Raw genomic sequence first — 14192 nt, 5'->3', positions numbered from 1 at the left:
TGCAACAGATTAAACAACAGATTATGGGTTAGTGAACATTTTTTTGACAGATTAGGGAACCTATTGTGGATGATTCTGGGTCTTGAAAATGGGCTGGATGACTGCCAGTCATACACTCATACACCCTACCTACCTACCTACCTACCTACCTACCTACCTACCTACCACCACACACACACACACACACACACAAACACAAACACACACACACACACAAACACACACACACACAGAATGGAGCCATATGACCTGGCAGGGAGAGGAACAGTTCTACTCTAGTTGCTGACTGACAATAGAATGAGCACATTCTTCAGAAGCAAAAACATTTTCCAATCGTTTCGTTCTGAACATAAGCATTATTATTTTTTCGTTCTGTTCCACTGTTCTGACCAGCAAAAGAAAGTTTTTTTTTTTTTTTTTTTTTTACATTTAGATCAACATTAAATTACTTTACCAATCAGTGTGGATATAGCAAGCTACAGTGGGCAAGATATAGCTGTATACAGTTGAAGTCGGAAGTTTACATACACCTTAGCCAAATACATTTACACTCAGTTTTCCACAATTCCTGACATTTAATCCTAGTAAAAATGTTCTGTCTTAGGTCAGTTAGGATCACCACTTTATTTTAAGAATGTGAAATGTCAGAATATTAGTAGAGAGAATGATTTATTTCAGCTTTTATTTCTTCATCACATTCCCAGTGGGTCAGAAGTTTACATAGACTCAATAAGTATTTGGATTGTTTAACTTGGGTCAAACGTTTCGGGTAGCCTTCCACAAGCTTCCCACAATAAGTTGGGTGAATTTTGGCCCATTCCTCCTGACAGAGCTGGTGTAACGGACTCAGGTTTGTAGGCCTCCTTGCTCGCACACGCTTTTTCATTTCTGCCCACAAATGTTCTATAGGATTGAGGTCAGGGCTTTGTGATGGCCACTCCAATACCTTGACTTTGTTGTCCTTAAGCCATTTTGCCACAACTTTGAAAGTATGCTTGGGGTCATTGTCCATTTGGAAGACCTATTTGCGACCAAGCTTCAACTTCCTGACTGATGTCTTGAGATGTTGCTTCAATATATCCACATAATTTTCCTTCCTCATGATGCCATCTATTTTGTGAAGTGCACCAGTCCCTCCTGCAGCAAAGCAACCCCAGAGCATGATGCAACTCCTGAGTGGCGCAGTGGTCTAAGGCACTGCACCGCAGTGCTAACTGTGCCACTAGAGATCCTGGTGCGAATCCAGGCTCTGTCGCAGCCGGCCGCGACCGGGAGACTCATGGGCGGCGCACAATTGGCCCAGCGTCGTCTAGGGTAGGGGAGGGAATGGCCGGCAGGGATGTAGCTCAGTTGATAGAGCATGGTGTTTGCAACGCCAGGGTTGTGGGTTCGATTCCCACGGGGGGCCAGTATAAAAAAAAAAAAAAAATGTAATCACTAACTGTAAGTCGCTCTGGATAAGAGCGTCTGCTAAAATGTAAAATGTAAAATGTAATGATGCTGCCACCCCCGTGCTTCACGGTTGGGATGGTGTTCTTCGGCTTGCAAGCATCCCCCTTTCTCCTCCAAACATAACAATGGTTATAATGTACGATCTTTGTCCCCATGTACAGTTCCAAACCGTAGTCTGGCTTTTTTAAGGCGGTTTTGGAGCAGTGTCTTCTTCCTTGCTGAGCGGCCTTTCAGGTTATGTCGATATAGGACTTGTTTCACTGTGGATATAGATACTTTTGTACCTGTTTCCTCCAGCATCTTCACAAGGTCCTTTGCTGTTGTTCTGGGATTGATTTGCACTTTTCGCACCAAAGTACGTTCATCTCTAGGAGACAGAACGCGTCTCCTTCCTGAGCGGTATGACGGCTGCGTGGTGTTTATACTTGCGTACTATTGTTTGTACAGATGAACGTGGTACCTTCAGGCGTTTGGAAATTGCTCCCAAGGATGAACCAGACTTGTGGAGGTCTACCATTTTTTCTCTGAGGTCTTGGCTGATTTATTTTGATATTCCCATGATGTCAAGCAAAGGGACACTGAGTTTGAAGGTAGGCCTTGAAATACATCCACAGGTACACCTCCAATTGACTCAAATTTTCTGGAATTCTCCAAGCTGTTTAAAGGCACAGTCAACTTAGTGTATGTAAACTTCTGACCCACTGGAATTGTGATACAGTGAATTATAAGTGAAATAATCTGTCTGTAAACAATTGTTGGAAAAATTACTTGTGTCATGCACAAAGTAGATGTCCTAACCGACTTGCCAAAACTATAGTTTGTTAACAAGACATTTGTGGAGAGGTTGAAAAACGAGTTTTAATGACTCCAACCTAAGTGTATGTAAACTTCCGACTTCAACTGTACATGCATTGAACTAACATATCCACCCAATCAAAGTATCAGAGAATGAATCTAGTACTGAAAGCATAAGCTACAGCTAGCTAGCACTACAGTGCTGAAAATATGGTGAACAGTTGACTCAAAGAGAGAGAAAGACAATAGTTGAGCAGTTTTAAACAAATTAATTTCTTCCAAAATTAAGGAGAAGCAAGATAGAGAGAGAGAGCGAGAGAGAAAAAGAGAGAGATAGCTATATTTCATAGTATATATATTTTTCACTTTCACTTACTTAGCTAGAATCAAATGCAGCTAACTAGTCTAGCCTACTCAAACACCCAGCTCAAACAGAGAGGGATGTTATGTTAGCTAGCTGGCTATCCAACACTGGAACTCTTCCAAGTCAAGGTAAGCTTTTGCTTTTATTAATGTATTGCCCGCCAGTGTAACTGCTAAACTGCTTGCTGCTGACTGTACACTGTACTGCATGATTGTAGCGGGTTTACTAACGCGTTAGTTCTAGTAGCTATGTTGACTATGACGTGACAATGATGTAGGCTGTGTGTAGTGGTTAGCGGTCATGATATGAAGGTTTGGTTTGGAAAGGTTTTTTAGCCTGGTCACAGACAGCTGAGAGGAGGAGAGCACGTAGATAGATTAGAGAAGGAATTATATACAAGACTCTATTACTATGGTGGGAGACTATACTATGGTTTTAAATACCTCAATGGACCGTAAAGGAAATCACACTACAAACTATCACCCTCATGCATTTAAGGAAATCACAAATATCATGGATATATTGGAATTAGTGGATATATGGAGGCTTAAATATCCTGACCTAGTGAGATATATATGGCGAAAGCTCAATCAAGATAGCGTCTTGACTACATTCTTATGTCATTCTTGCTGGCACTAAAAGTTTTAAAAGTGTTGATAGGGGACAGAATGTGGTCGGACCATCAAATAATTGGCATATACATAACTCTTACAGAATTTCCACATGTGTGAGGATATTGGAAATGTAATCAAAGTCTATTGGATGACAACTTGATTTTAACCAGGACAGAAGAATATATAACTGACTTTTTCTGACAAAACATACAGTGCATTCAGAAAGTATTCAGACCCATTCACTTTTTCCGTTACAGCCTTATTCTAAAATGGATTAAATGTTTTTTTTCCCCAACCTACACACCATCCCCACAATGACAAAGTGAAAACAGGTTTTTAGAAATGTTAGCTAATTTATTAAAAAATATATACATATATATCTTATTTACATAAGTATTCAGACCCTTTGCAATGAGACTCGTAATTCAGCTCAGGTGCATCCTGTTTCCATTGATCATCCTTGAGATGTTTCTACAACTTGATTGGAGTATAACTGTGTTAAATTCAATTGATTGGATATGATTTGGAACGGCACACCCCTGTATATATAAGCTCCCACAGTTGACAGTGCATGTCAGAGCAAAAACTATGCCATGAGGTCGAAGGAATTGTCCGTAGAGCTCCGAGACAGGATTGTGTTGAGGCACAGATCTGGGGAAGGGTACCAAAACATTTCTGCAGCATTGAAGGTCCCCAAGAACACAGTGGCCTCCATCACTCTTAAATAGAAGAAGTTTGGAACCACCAAGACTCTTCCAAGAGCTGGTTGCCCGGCCGAACTGAGCAATCGGGGGAGAAGGGCCTTGGTCAAGGAGGTGACCTATTGTCACTCTGACAGAGCTCCAGAGTTCCTCTGTGGAGATGAGAGAACCTTCCAGAAGGACTACCATCTCTGCAGCACTCCAACAATCAGGGCTTTATAATGCAGTGGCCAGATGGAAGCCAGTCCTTGGTAAAAGGCACAGGACAGCCCACTTGGAGTTTGCCAAAAGACCATGAGAAACAAGAGTCTCTGTTCTGATGAAACCAAGATTGAACTCTTTGGCTTGAATGCCAAGCGTCATGTCTGGAGGAAACCAGGCACCGATTATCACCTGGCCAATACCATCCCTACGGTGAAGCATTGTGGTGGCAACATCATGCTGTGGGGATGTTTTTCAGTGGCAGGGACTGGGAGACTAGTCAGGATCAAGGGAAAGATTAACAGAGCAATGTACAGAGAGATCCTTGATGAAAACCTGCTCCAGAGCGCACAGGACCTCAGACTGGGGTGAAGGTTCACCTACCAACAGGACAACAACCCTAAGCACACAGCCAACACAAAGCAGGAGTGGCTTCGGGACAAGTCTCTAAATGTCCTTGAGTGGCCCAGCCAGAGCCCGGACTTGAACCCGATCGAACATCTCTGGAGAGACCTGAAAATAGCTGTGCAGCGACGTACCCCATCCAACCTGATAGAGCTTGAGAGGATCTGCAGAGAAGAATGGGAGAAACACCCCAAATACAGGTGTGCCAAGCTTGTAGTGTCATACCCAAGAAGACACAAGGCTGTAATCGCTGCCAAAGGTGCTTTAACAAAGTACTTAGTAAAGCGTCTGGATCCATACGTCATTGTTATATTTCAGTTGTTGTTTTTTATTATAAATTTGCAAAGATTTCAAAAAACCTGTTTTTGCTTTGTCATTATGGGGTATTGTGTGTAGATTGATTAGGATTTTACATCCATTTTAGAATAAGCCTGTACTGTAACAAAATGTGGAAAAAGTAAAGGGGTCAGAATACTTTCTAAATGCACTGTAGGTACAGCAGATCCCCATATTGTATGGGACACTTTTAAATGTGTCTGATTGGCGATTCAATACTCATCTTTAAAACAGAAGCAATTTAGGTAAAAAATAGTTCATATTAACAAAGGAAATAGAGGGACTAACATTACAGATAGATAGCAATAAAAACTGTACCATAGAGGCAAGAATACATTAGAGGAAAAACTAAAAGAAATGGAGGAACTTATTCAAGAAAGATCAAGTGTAATATATTATTAAAATTAAAGCGAACTGAATGGAATGTTGGGGAAAAATGCACTAAATTATTTTTTCATCTTCAACATAGAAACGCTATTAAAAATAATTTACGGAAACTTGTTACAAATGACGGAGTCACCCATGATTCACCAAATGATATTTTGAAAGAGGAAGCACAGTCCTTTAAGCATAGGTTTTCGTTTCAGTCTCCTCCATCTCCACTAACCGAAGTTATCATTATTTTTATTTTTTATAATGTAAAATTAACAGCTGTACAGAAAGACTAACGTGAAGACCAAATTACAGAGGAGGAACTTATTGATGCAATTAAAGCCTTTAAGTATGGGAAAACTCCAGGGCCGGATGGCATACCAGTTGAGGTATACCAAACCTTTTTTGATGTACTCAGAGGACGGTTATTAGCATGTTTTAACCACTCTTATAAACATTTTAGATGATCGGATACTCAACAAGAAGGTCTGATTTCATCATTACTGAAACAGGACCCAAGTGGTAAATATAAATATCCAGTCCACTTAAAAATTTGAGGCCCCTTACAGTTCAGTGTTGTGATGCAGAAATTCTAGCAAAATGCATAGTGCATAGAATTAAAAAGGTATTGTCGGATATTATTCATCCTAATCAGACAGGTTTTTTACATGGACGATTCATTTGAGATAATATAAGACAAGTACTGGAAACAATAGAACACTATGAAAAATCTGGGAAACCAGGCCTGGTGTTCATAGCTGACTATAAAAGGGATTTTGATAAAGTACGACTAGAATTTATATATAAATGCCTGGAATATTTCAATTCTGGAGAATCTATTATACAATGGGTTAAAGTTATGTATAGTAACCTTAGGTGTGAAATAGTAAATAATGTCTACTTCTCAGAAAGTATTAAACTGTCAAGAGGAGTAAAACAAGGTTGTCCACTATCGGCATATCTATTTGTTATGGCCATCGAAATGTTAGCTATTAAAATCAGATCCAACAATAATATCAAGGGGCTAGAAATCCAGGGCTTAAAAACACAGGTGTCATTGTACGCTGAGGATTCATGTTTTCTTTTAAATCCAAAATGTGGCTCCCTCCACAGCCTCATAGAGGATCTAGATAATTTTTCTAACCTCTCTGGATTACAACCAAATTATGATGAGTGTACTATATTATGTATTGATCACAAAAAAAATCTACTTTTACATTACCGTGTAGTTTACCAATAAAAAAGTCTGACGGTGAAGTGGACATAATAAATTATCTCTCTACAATACATTTTAATAGAAAGTTAGCAAAAATAGATAAAATCTTGCTACGATGGAAAGGAAAGTACCTGTATATTTGTGAGAAAATCACCCTGATTAACTCTTTAGTCATATCCCAGGTTACCTATTTGCTTATGGCCTTGCCTACACCAAGCGACTTGTTTTTTTAAATTATATGAGCGAAAAATATTCAATTTTATTTGGAACGGTAAACCAGACAAAATAAATACGGGCCTATATATATACAGTACCAGTCAAAAGTTTGGACACACCTACTCATTCAAGGACTTTTCTTTATTTGTACTATTTTCTACATTGTAGAATAATAGTGAAGACATCAATACTATGAAATAACACATACGGACTCATGTAGTAACCTAAAAAGTGTTAAACAAATCAAAATATATTTTATATTTGAGATTCTTCAAAGTAGCCACCCTTTGCCTTGATGACAGCTTTGCACACTCTTGGCATTCTCTCAACCAGCTTCATGAGGAATGCTTTTCCAACAGTCTTGAAGGAGATCCCACATATGCCTTGAATTCAAAATAAATCACAGACAGTGTCAGCAGAAAAGCACCCCCACACCATCACACCTCCTCCTCCATGCTTCATGGTGGGAACCACACATGTGGAGATCATCCGTTCACCTACTCTGCATCTCACAAAGACACGGCGGTTGGAACCAAAAATCACAAATTTGGACTCATCAGAACAAAAGACAGATTTCCACCGGTATAATGTCCATTGCTCGTGTTTCTTGGCCCAAGCAAGTCTCTTCTTATTATTGGTGCCCTTTAGTAGTGGTTTCTTTGCAGCAATTCGACCATGAAAGCCTGATTCACGTAGTCTCCTCTGAACAGTTGATGTTGAGATATGTCTGTTACTTGAACTCTGTTTAGCATTTATTTGGGCTGCAATCTGAGGAGCAGTTAACTCAAATGAACTTATCCTCTGCAGCAGAGGTAACTCTGGGTCTTCCTTTCCTGTGGCGGTTCTCATGAGAGCCAGTTTCATCGTAGTGCTTGATGGTTTTTGCGACTGCACTTGAAGAAACTTTCAAAGTTCTTGACATTTTCCGGAAAGACTGACCTTCATGTCTTAAAGTAATTTTGCTTATTTGAGCTGTTCTTGCCATAATATGGATTTGATCTTTTACCAAATAGGGCTATCTTCTGTATACCACCCCTACCTTGTCACAACACAACTGATTGGCTCAAACGCATTACGAAGGAAAGAAATTTCACAAATTAACTTTTAACAAGGCACACCTGTTAATTGAAATGCATTCCAGGTGACTACCTCATGAAGGTGGTTGAGATAATGCCAAGAGTGTGCAAACTGTCATCAAGGTAAAGGGTAGCTAAATATATTTTGATTTGTTTAACACTTTTTTGGTTACTACATGATTCCATATGTGTTATTTCATCGTTTTGACGTCTTATTCTACAATGTAGAAAATAGTAAAAATAAAGAAAAACCCTGGAATTAGTAGGTATATGCATTTATATATATATATATATATATACACCGAACGAAAATATACACGCAACATGCAACAATTTCATATATTTTACTGAGGAAATCAGTCAATTGAAATAAATTCAGTAGGCCATAATCTATGGATTTCACATGACTGGGCAGGGGCGCTGCCATGAGTGGGACTGTGGCCCACTCACTTGGGAGCCAGGCCCACCCACTGTGGAGCCAGGCCCAGCCAATCAAAATGAGTTTTTCCCCACAAAAGGGCTTTATTACAGACATAAATACTCCTCAGTTTCATCAGCTGTCCGGGTGGCTGGTCTCAGACGATCCCACAGGTGAAGAAGCCAGATGTGGAGGTTCTGGGCTGGCGTGGTTACACGTGGTCTGCGGTTATGAGGCCGGTTGGACATACTGCCAAATTCTCCAAAAAAAACGTTGGAGGTGGCTTATGGTAGAGAAATGAACATTCAGTTCTCTGACAACAGCTCTGGTGGACATTCCTGCAGTCAGCATGCCAATTGCACGCTCCCTCAAAACTAGAGACAGCTGTGGCATTGTGTTGTGTGACAAACCTGCACATTTTAGAGTGGCCTTTTATTGTCCCCAGCACAAGGTGCACCTGTGTAATGATCATGCTGTTTAATCAGCTTCTTGATATGCTACACCTGTCAGGTGGATGGATTATCTTGGCAAAGGAGAAATGCTCACTAAAAGGGATGTAAACAAATTTGTGCACAACATTCTTGAGAAATAAGCTTTTTGTGTGTATGGAACATTTCTGGGATCTTTATTTCAGCTCATGGGACCAAGACTTTACATGTTGTGTTTATATTTTTGCTCAGTGTAAACAAAATTAGATAGGCTATGTAACATAAAATGGTCATCAAAATGTAATAATAATACAAATAATTATGATCATCATATTTTAATACTACTCATAAAAATATGACTAAAACATAATTCCATATCAGCTAACGGCGATGGGCCGTTTTACATCCACCATGAAAATGTGTGATCATCTTCTCTTCAACGCTCAACGCTGCGTAGTGCCTGGAGTCTAAACACTCTCTTTTCTCTATCTTTCTCTCCCTTTCACACCCATTCTGCTTCTTTCCGCTCCTCCCTCGTTTACCCTCTCCTCCCTCGTTTACCCTCTCCTCTCTCATCCTCTCTCTCTCTCTCTCTCTCTCTCTCTCTCTCTCTCTCTCTCTCTCTCTCTCTCTCTCTCTCTCTCTCTCTCTCTCTTTCATTCCCCCATTCTTCTTCTTTCCGCTCCTCTCCTTTCTCGTTAACCCTCTCATGTAGTAATCTACAGGGCCATAGGGTTATAATAATTCCTTGATTTCACCCTAGCAATGACTTCTTGTTCTCTCTATACTATAGATGTACTGAAGACACGTAATGGAATAGTGTTTCAAGACACATTATTACATTATGGTTGTAACTCCAACATTAAGTGAAACCAATACAGTTGCAGGTGAGTTGCACTCTTATGTGAGAGCAGAATACAGGTATAATTTATGACCAGTAAAATGTTTCAGTTTGTATTCAGATCCTCAAAAGAACTAAGTGTCATCTGTCACAATAGTTGGCGTAACCTCAATCTGCCAGATGACAGGGTGTTTTTAACATCTCCAACATGTCTGAAAAGTCAACTGTAGAACATGTCTGTGTGTAAGCACACACATACCCACACATACACACACACATACACACACACAAACTGCTGAAAATGATTGCCTCAGCCTCTTCTCACAGCCCTAGTAACAAAAAGGTTTGTCACTTTGAAACAATTTATTCTATTGGTGGATTCCAGACTAAAAAGAAATACTTGTTTTACACACCATGGTGGCTTTTAAGTCGTTTTAAAAATAGCTAAAAAGCTACTGAGCTGTCACCATAGCTACTAAGGTTTGAGTGAGTCTGTTCTTTTTTCTCTGATTCATGTTTTCATATGATGATAAACAAACACAATCATGAGAATTAGGGAAATACAATGTAAAAAATACTGACATCAATAATAAAAAGAATGTAAGAAGAAGAATATAGAGAATTTGAGGTGTGGCATCTCAATATTCACAAGGTCACCGGAATGCATCTTTTCATACCTGCACACTAAAAAAATGCAGGCCTGTTTGTGTGATGCACTGTATGTCTTATCTGGTTGAGAGGGGTTTGTTTTCCTAAAAGGTTTTATAGTAAGGTTGGTGCATAGGTCATGAGTCATGACCCTTCCTATGATGCAGACCACATGATGAACTTTAGAGATTTGAGATTTGACCACTACTACTCATCCATGGGCACTTCTAACCAAACCTTCCATTGTACCTTCTTCAAAACATTGCCCCTCATTATGAATGAGTGGGTTTGATGGTTGATCACATGTAGACCATTCCTATGACCTATGACTGAACATTTGGATCAAAGTGGCAAACAACATGTTTGTTCAGTCCATAATAAAAACAGCTATTCCTCCCAATTGCCAAGAGTGTTCTCGCAGTACATTCTATACTGCCTCTCACACATTCACACACGCACACACACACACTCCACACACACACACACACACACACACACACACACACACACACACACACACGCACCACACACATTAGACACACTGTACATTCCAAATATAATAAACACACAAACTCTTTGCTTAGTAAAACGATGTGAAGATAAAACAAGCCAACGGCATTTTTAACTTCTGAATAAATTTTAAGGAAGTTGCTGCAAGCGCAAATAGATAAATAGATAATGGTGTGATGCTTAAGTAGGAGGAAGGGAAACGCTCGGACGGAATAATTGAGTCAGCGAAGCTGTGAGCTAGTAAGGAGCTGGAGCTGTATGCTGTATGCTGCTTCACGATTGAAAATCAGACAAGCGAGCATCCACGCGTGGCAGTTTGTGTGCGGGAAAGTAATGCGCTCGCTCTTCCATTCCAGAAAAGCTCACCTTTCTACTGAACTGTTAAAAACACTATCCTCGGAAACATATGCTGCTTCGTCATGAGATACAAGCAACTATCAAAACCCCAATAACTTGAAAAAAGTGGGGTTGAAACGCGCACTTTTGTATCTGGACATGTTCTCACTTCTCACACAGTAGCTGGGCTGGGCTGGCAGGTCACACAGGTGGAATGTTAAATAGTAGGTTATCCTATTTGGTAGATTTTATAGATGAACCCGACCTAACATCTCTATAGGCTAAACGTTACTTGTCTATGAATGTATTTGAAAATGTTCTCGTGATTTTGGGTCCCATTTCCTTTTGAAATACTTTTGATTACCACAATTTAGAGGCAACATGTTTGACGTTTTACAAGAAAATGAGTGAAGAAATGTGGAACAACTTTCTGTTAATTCAATATGTCAAGATTCCGTAGCCTAACCAGCCGTTATACGACTCTCTTACCTTTCGTAGAATCCACTGGGAGAGGATCACAATGGTCCAACCGAGTACCTTCATCGCAGCACACCTTCCGTTGCGGACCACCCTGACACTACGAGTCTCCTTGGATTAACATACACACAGCAGCAACAGCAGGCAGGGAGCGCACACAAAAATGTCCCAAAAAGTTTCGATGTAGGTAATTTCTCAGTCTATTTTACAGTGTTTTCGATACGGACAACTAGTTGCAGGTTAAGCTTATCTGGTCCGTTTCGTTAGTGTGATGCATATCCATAGTTTAGAAGGATGGACGCTGTTGGAGAACGGAAGTCGGGAAGTTTGCGCGCAGAGGCAAAGTCACCTTCGCAAGAAGAGAACGTGTAGGCTATAAGAGTGAAGATCACGAGAGCATATTCTGTTCCACTCAAAGCTCGAGAGGTTGCTGAGAAAATGTGTCGTTCGTTTGCTTTCTCTCTCTCTCTTGCTCACTCTCTCTCTCTGTGCGTAAAGGCCCGCGCCCAGTCCAATTTCCTCGCGCCTCTCAGACAGACCTCTCGACTCGACAGGTAGCCGAACGTTCTACTTCTCCCTCACCTGTATTCAAATCCAAAATACCAGCCTGGCATAGCCTACTGAACTGATGTGTATGTTTATATATATATATATATATATATATATATATATATATATATATATATATATATATATATATATATATATGTACATATGTTTCCAGAACGTTGGTAAAAGTTTGCATAAACCTATGTTTTATTATGTAATTTACACATTTATTTTGTTTGAATTGCACCCCCAAATACTGTAAGAGGATCATGGTTTACACTAGTCTAGTCATCATGGGATGTTATGGCCGAGATGATTGTTAGGCTATGCACATTAGTATTCTAGATGTTTGCAGTCAGCAGACCACAATATTCTAATGATCTCAGACCTTAGTCCTGCTTGACACTAGGCTGCTCTACATTTCTGTAAACTACAGCTATTATTCAAATGACACACTTATATATACACATGCAATAATAAAGCAAGCAAGTAGGCCTAATGTTATCATGTATATAAACATTTATACTTTAGGCTACTATAAGATCATTAGTTTGAGTAGAAAATGTGAGGTGAGAGAATCTTCTTTCCCCTTTGTCTTCTTCTTTCTTTCTTTCTTTCTTTCTTTCTTTCTTTCTTTCTTTCTTTCTTTCTTTCTTTCTTTCTTTCTTTCTTTCTTTCTTTCTTTCTTTCTTTCTTTCTTTCTTTCTTTCTTTCTTTCTTTCTATTTCTCTATTTCTCTCTCTTTCTGATGTTATTGAACATGTATAGTTATCTTGTGAAAAAGAGGGACAACAAAGTGTTTTTGTCTAACTAAATTTGTCACCTTCTGAAATGCAAATAACTTGTAAGACAATAATTCACATTATGGGATGAAACCCCAAAATCTAACCAAAAAACTAAAATAAACAAAACATCTAGAAATGCACATTTCTGATTCTGGCACCTCAATCTTAAAAAAAAACAATCAAATATCAAGACATTTTACATTTTAGGACAGAGTTGACTGATTATTTATCTTTGTTCAAGATTAACTAATGTGTAGAGAAGGCAACACAACATTTGCAGTATGCAGGCTTACAGTTGGTGCTGTTGCTTTAAAAGCTGTGGTACACACAGGAAGGAACTCCACATCACCCTGAGAGGATGATTCAAAACTCCATTCTCTGTAAACAATTTTGAAATGTTCATGTTCAATGGGTATAGGGCATGGTGGCCCCAGATCTCTCTCCATTTATAGCCTGTTAGCACACACACACACACACACACACACACACAAGCACTCAGCCTCACGGCACGGCATGATGCAGTATGTGTCAACCCCAGCCAGGGAACCTCTGAGTTTATCTACATCCTGTGCATTTTGGCCAGAGGGTGCATCCCAAATGGCATTCATTTCCAGACATAGTGCACTACTTTTGACCAGGGCCCATAGGGCTTTGGTCAAAAGCAGTGCACTGTAAAGGGAATATAGTGCCATTTGGGACACAGAGACAGTGGGGGCCAGAGAGAGCTAGCATGAGAGGAGCAGGGGTGCATGGAGAGAAACTCGTAGATGGAGGGGAGTGACTGACTGTGTGATAGAAATTATTTTATTTATGAAGCTGTAGGCCAAAAGTGTATTTTGCTGGATCTGTTGCTTGCTTGACAATGGAGTGTGAAAGGCCAGGGAGTCTCTCCATACTGACAAGGTGGCTCTTTACTGCCACCTGGTGAAAGAAAGAAACATGATGTTTGTTAAAAGGGTAGATGATGGTACAACTGCATAGTGCATACCCTCCAATACTGTGAGAAAAACAACAAACAAATACAAGCTTTGAACTTTTTAGCACCTAAAGTTTTGGCAGCATAAAAAAAAAACTAAAGACAAGAAAAGTGAGATGGCAGTGTCAGGTCTCCTTCGCGATTACACCATGTGACTGATACCGCTCAGCAGAGAGGCCTATTGTTGCACAAGAAGGAAACAGAAGATGAACTTCACTGATCATAATTTGAGCATTTGCTCACATCATCCTAATACGTCTTCACAGCTTCACTCTCCATGATAATGTGATGAAGTGACAGACGCTTCAGTGACAGAGTCATGAATAATTATTCTATCAATCCTGATTTGGCTTCAAATATCTATGGAGAACTTCTATTGGAACATTAAAGTTAGATTCAAAATGTAGTAATGACAGACAGAGTGATAGAAACATTATTCTATCAATCCTGATTTGACTTCAAAGTTATAATCCAAA

At 39.7% G+C, this 14192-nt stretch overlaps 1 protein-coding gene across 1 annotated transcript in view; it reads right to left on the bottom strand.

Moving 5' to 3' along the window:
- LOC311133267 (neurexophilin-2-like) overlaps nucleotides 1-11472 on the bottom strand; it is a gene marked incomplete at both ends in the record, with an annotated part of 109573 nt that extends 98101 nt beyond the window's left edge. Inside the window, one exon of the mRNA XM_084166754.1 lies at nucleotides 11419-11472. Within this exon, the coding sequence (XP_084022880.1) occupies nucleotides 11419-11472 (54 nt within the window). The remainder of the gene's footprint in view (nucleotides 1-11418) is intronic.
- Between the last annotated feature and the right edge of the window lie 2720 nt (nucleotides 11473-14192).

Source organism: Coregonus lavaretus (genome assembly GCF_964263955.1).
Source record: "Coregonus lavaretus genome assembly, chromosome: 8".
NCBI lineage: Eukaryota > Metazoa > Chordata > Actinopteri > Salmoniformes > Salmonidae > Coregonus > Coregonus lavaretus.
The sequence above is the reverse complement of the archived record's forward strand: the minus strand, read 5'-3'. Positions and strand labels throughout refer to the sequence as shown.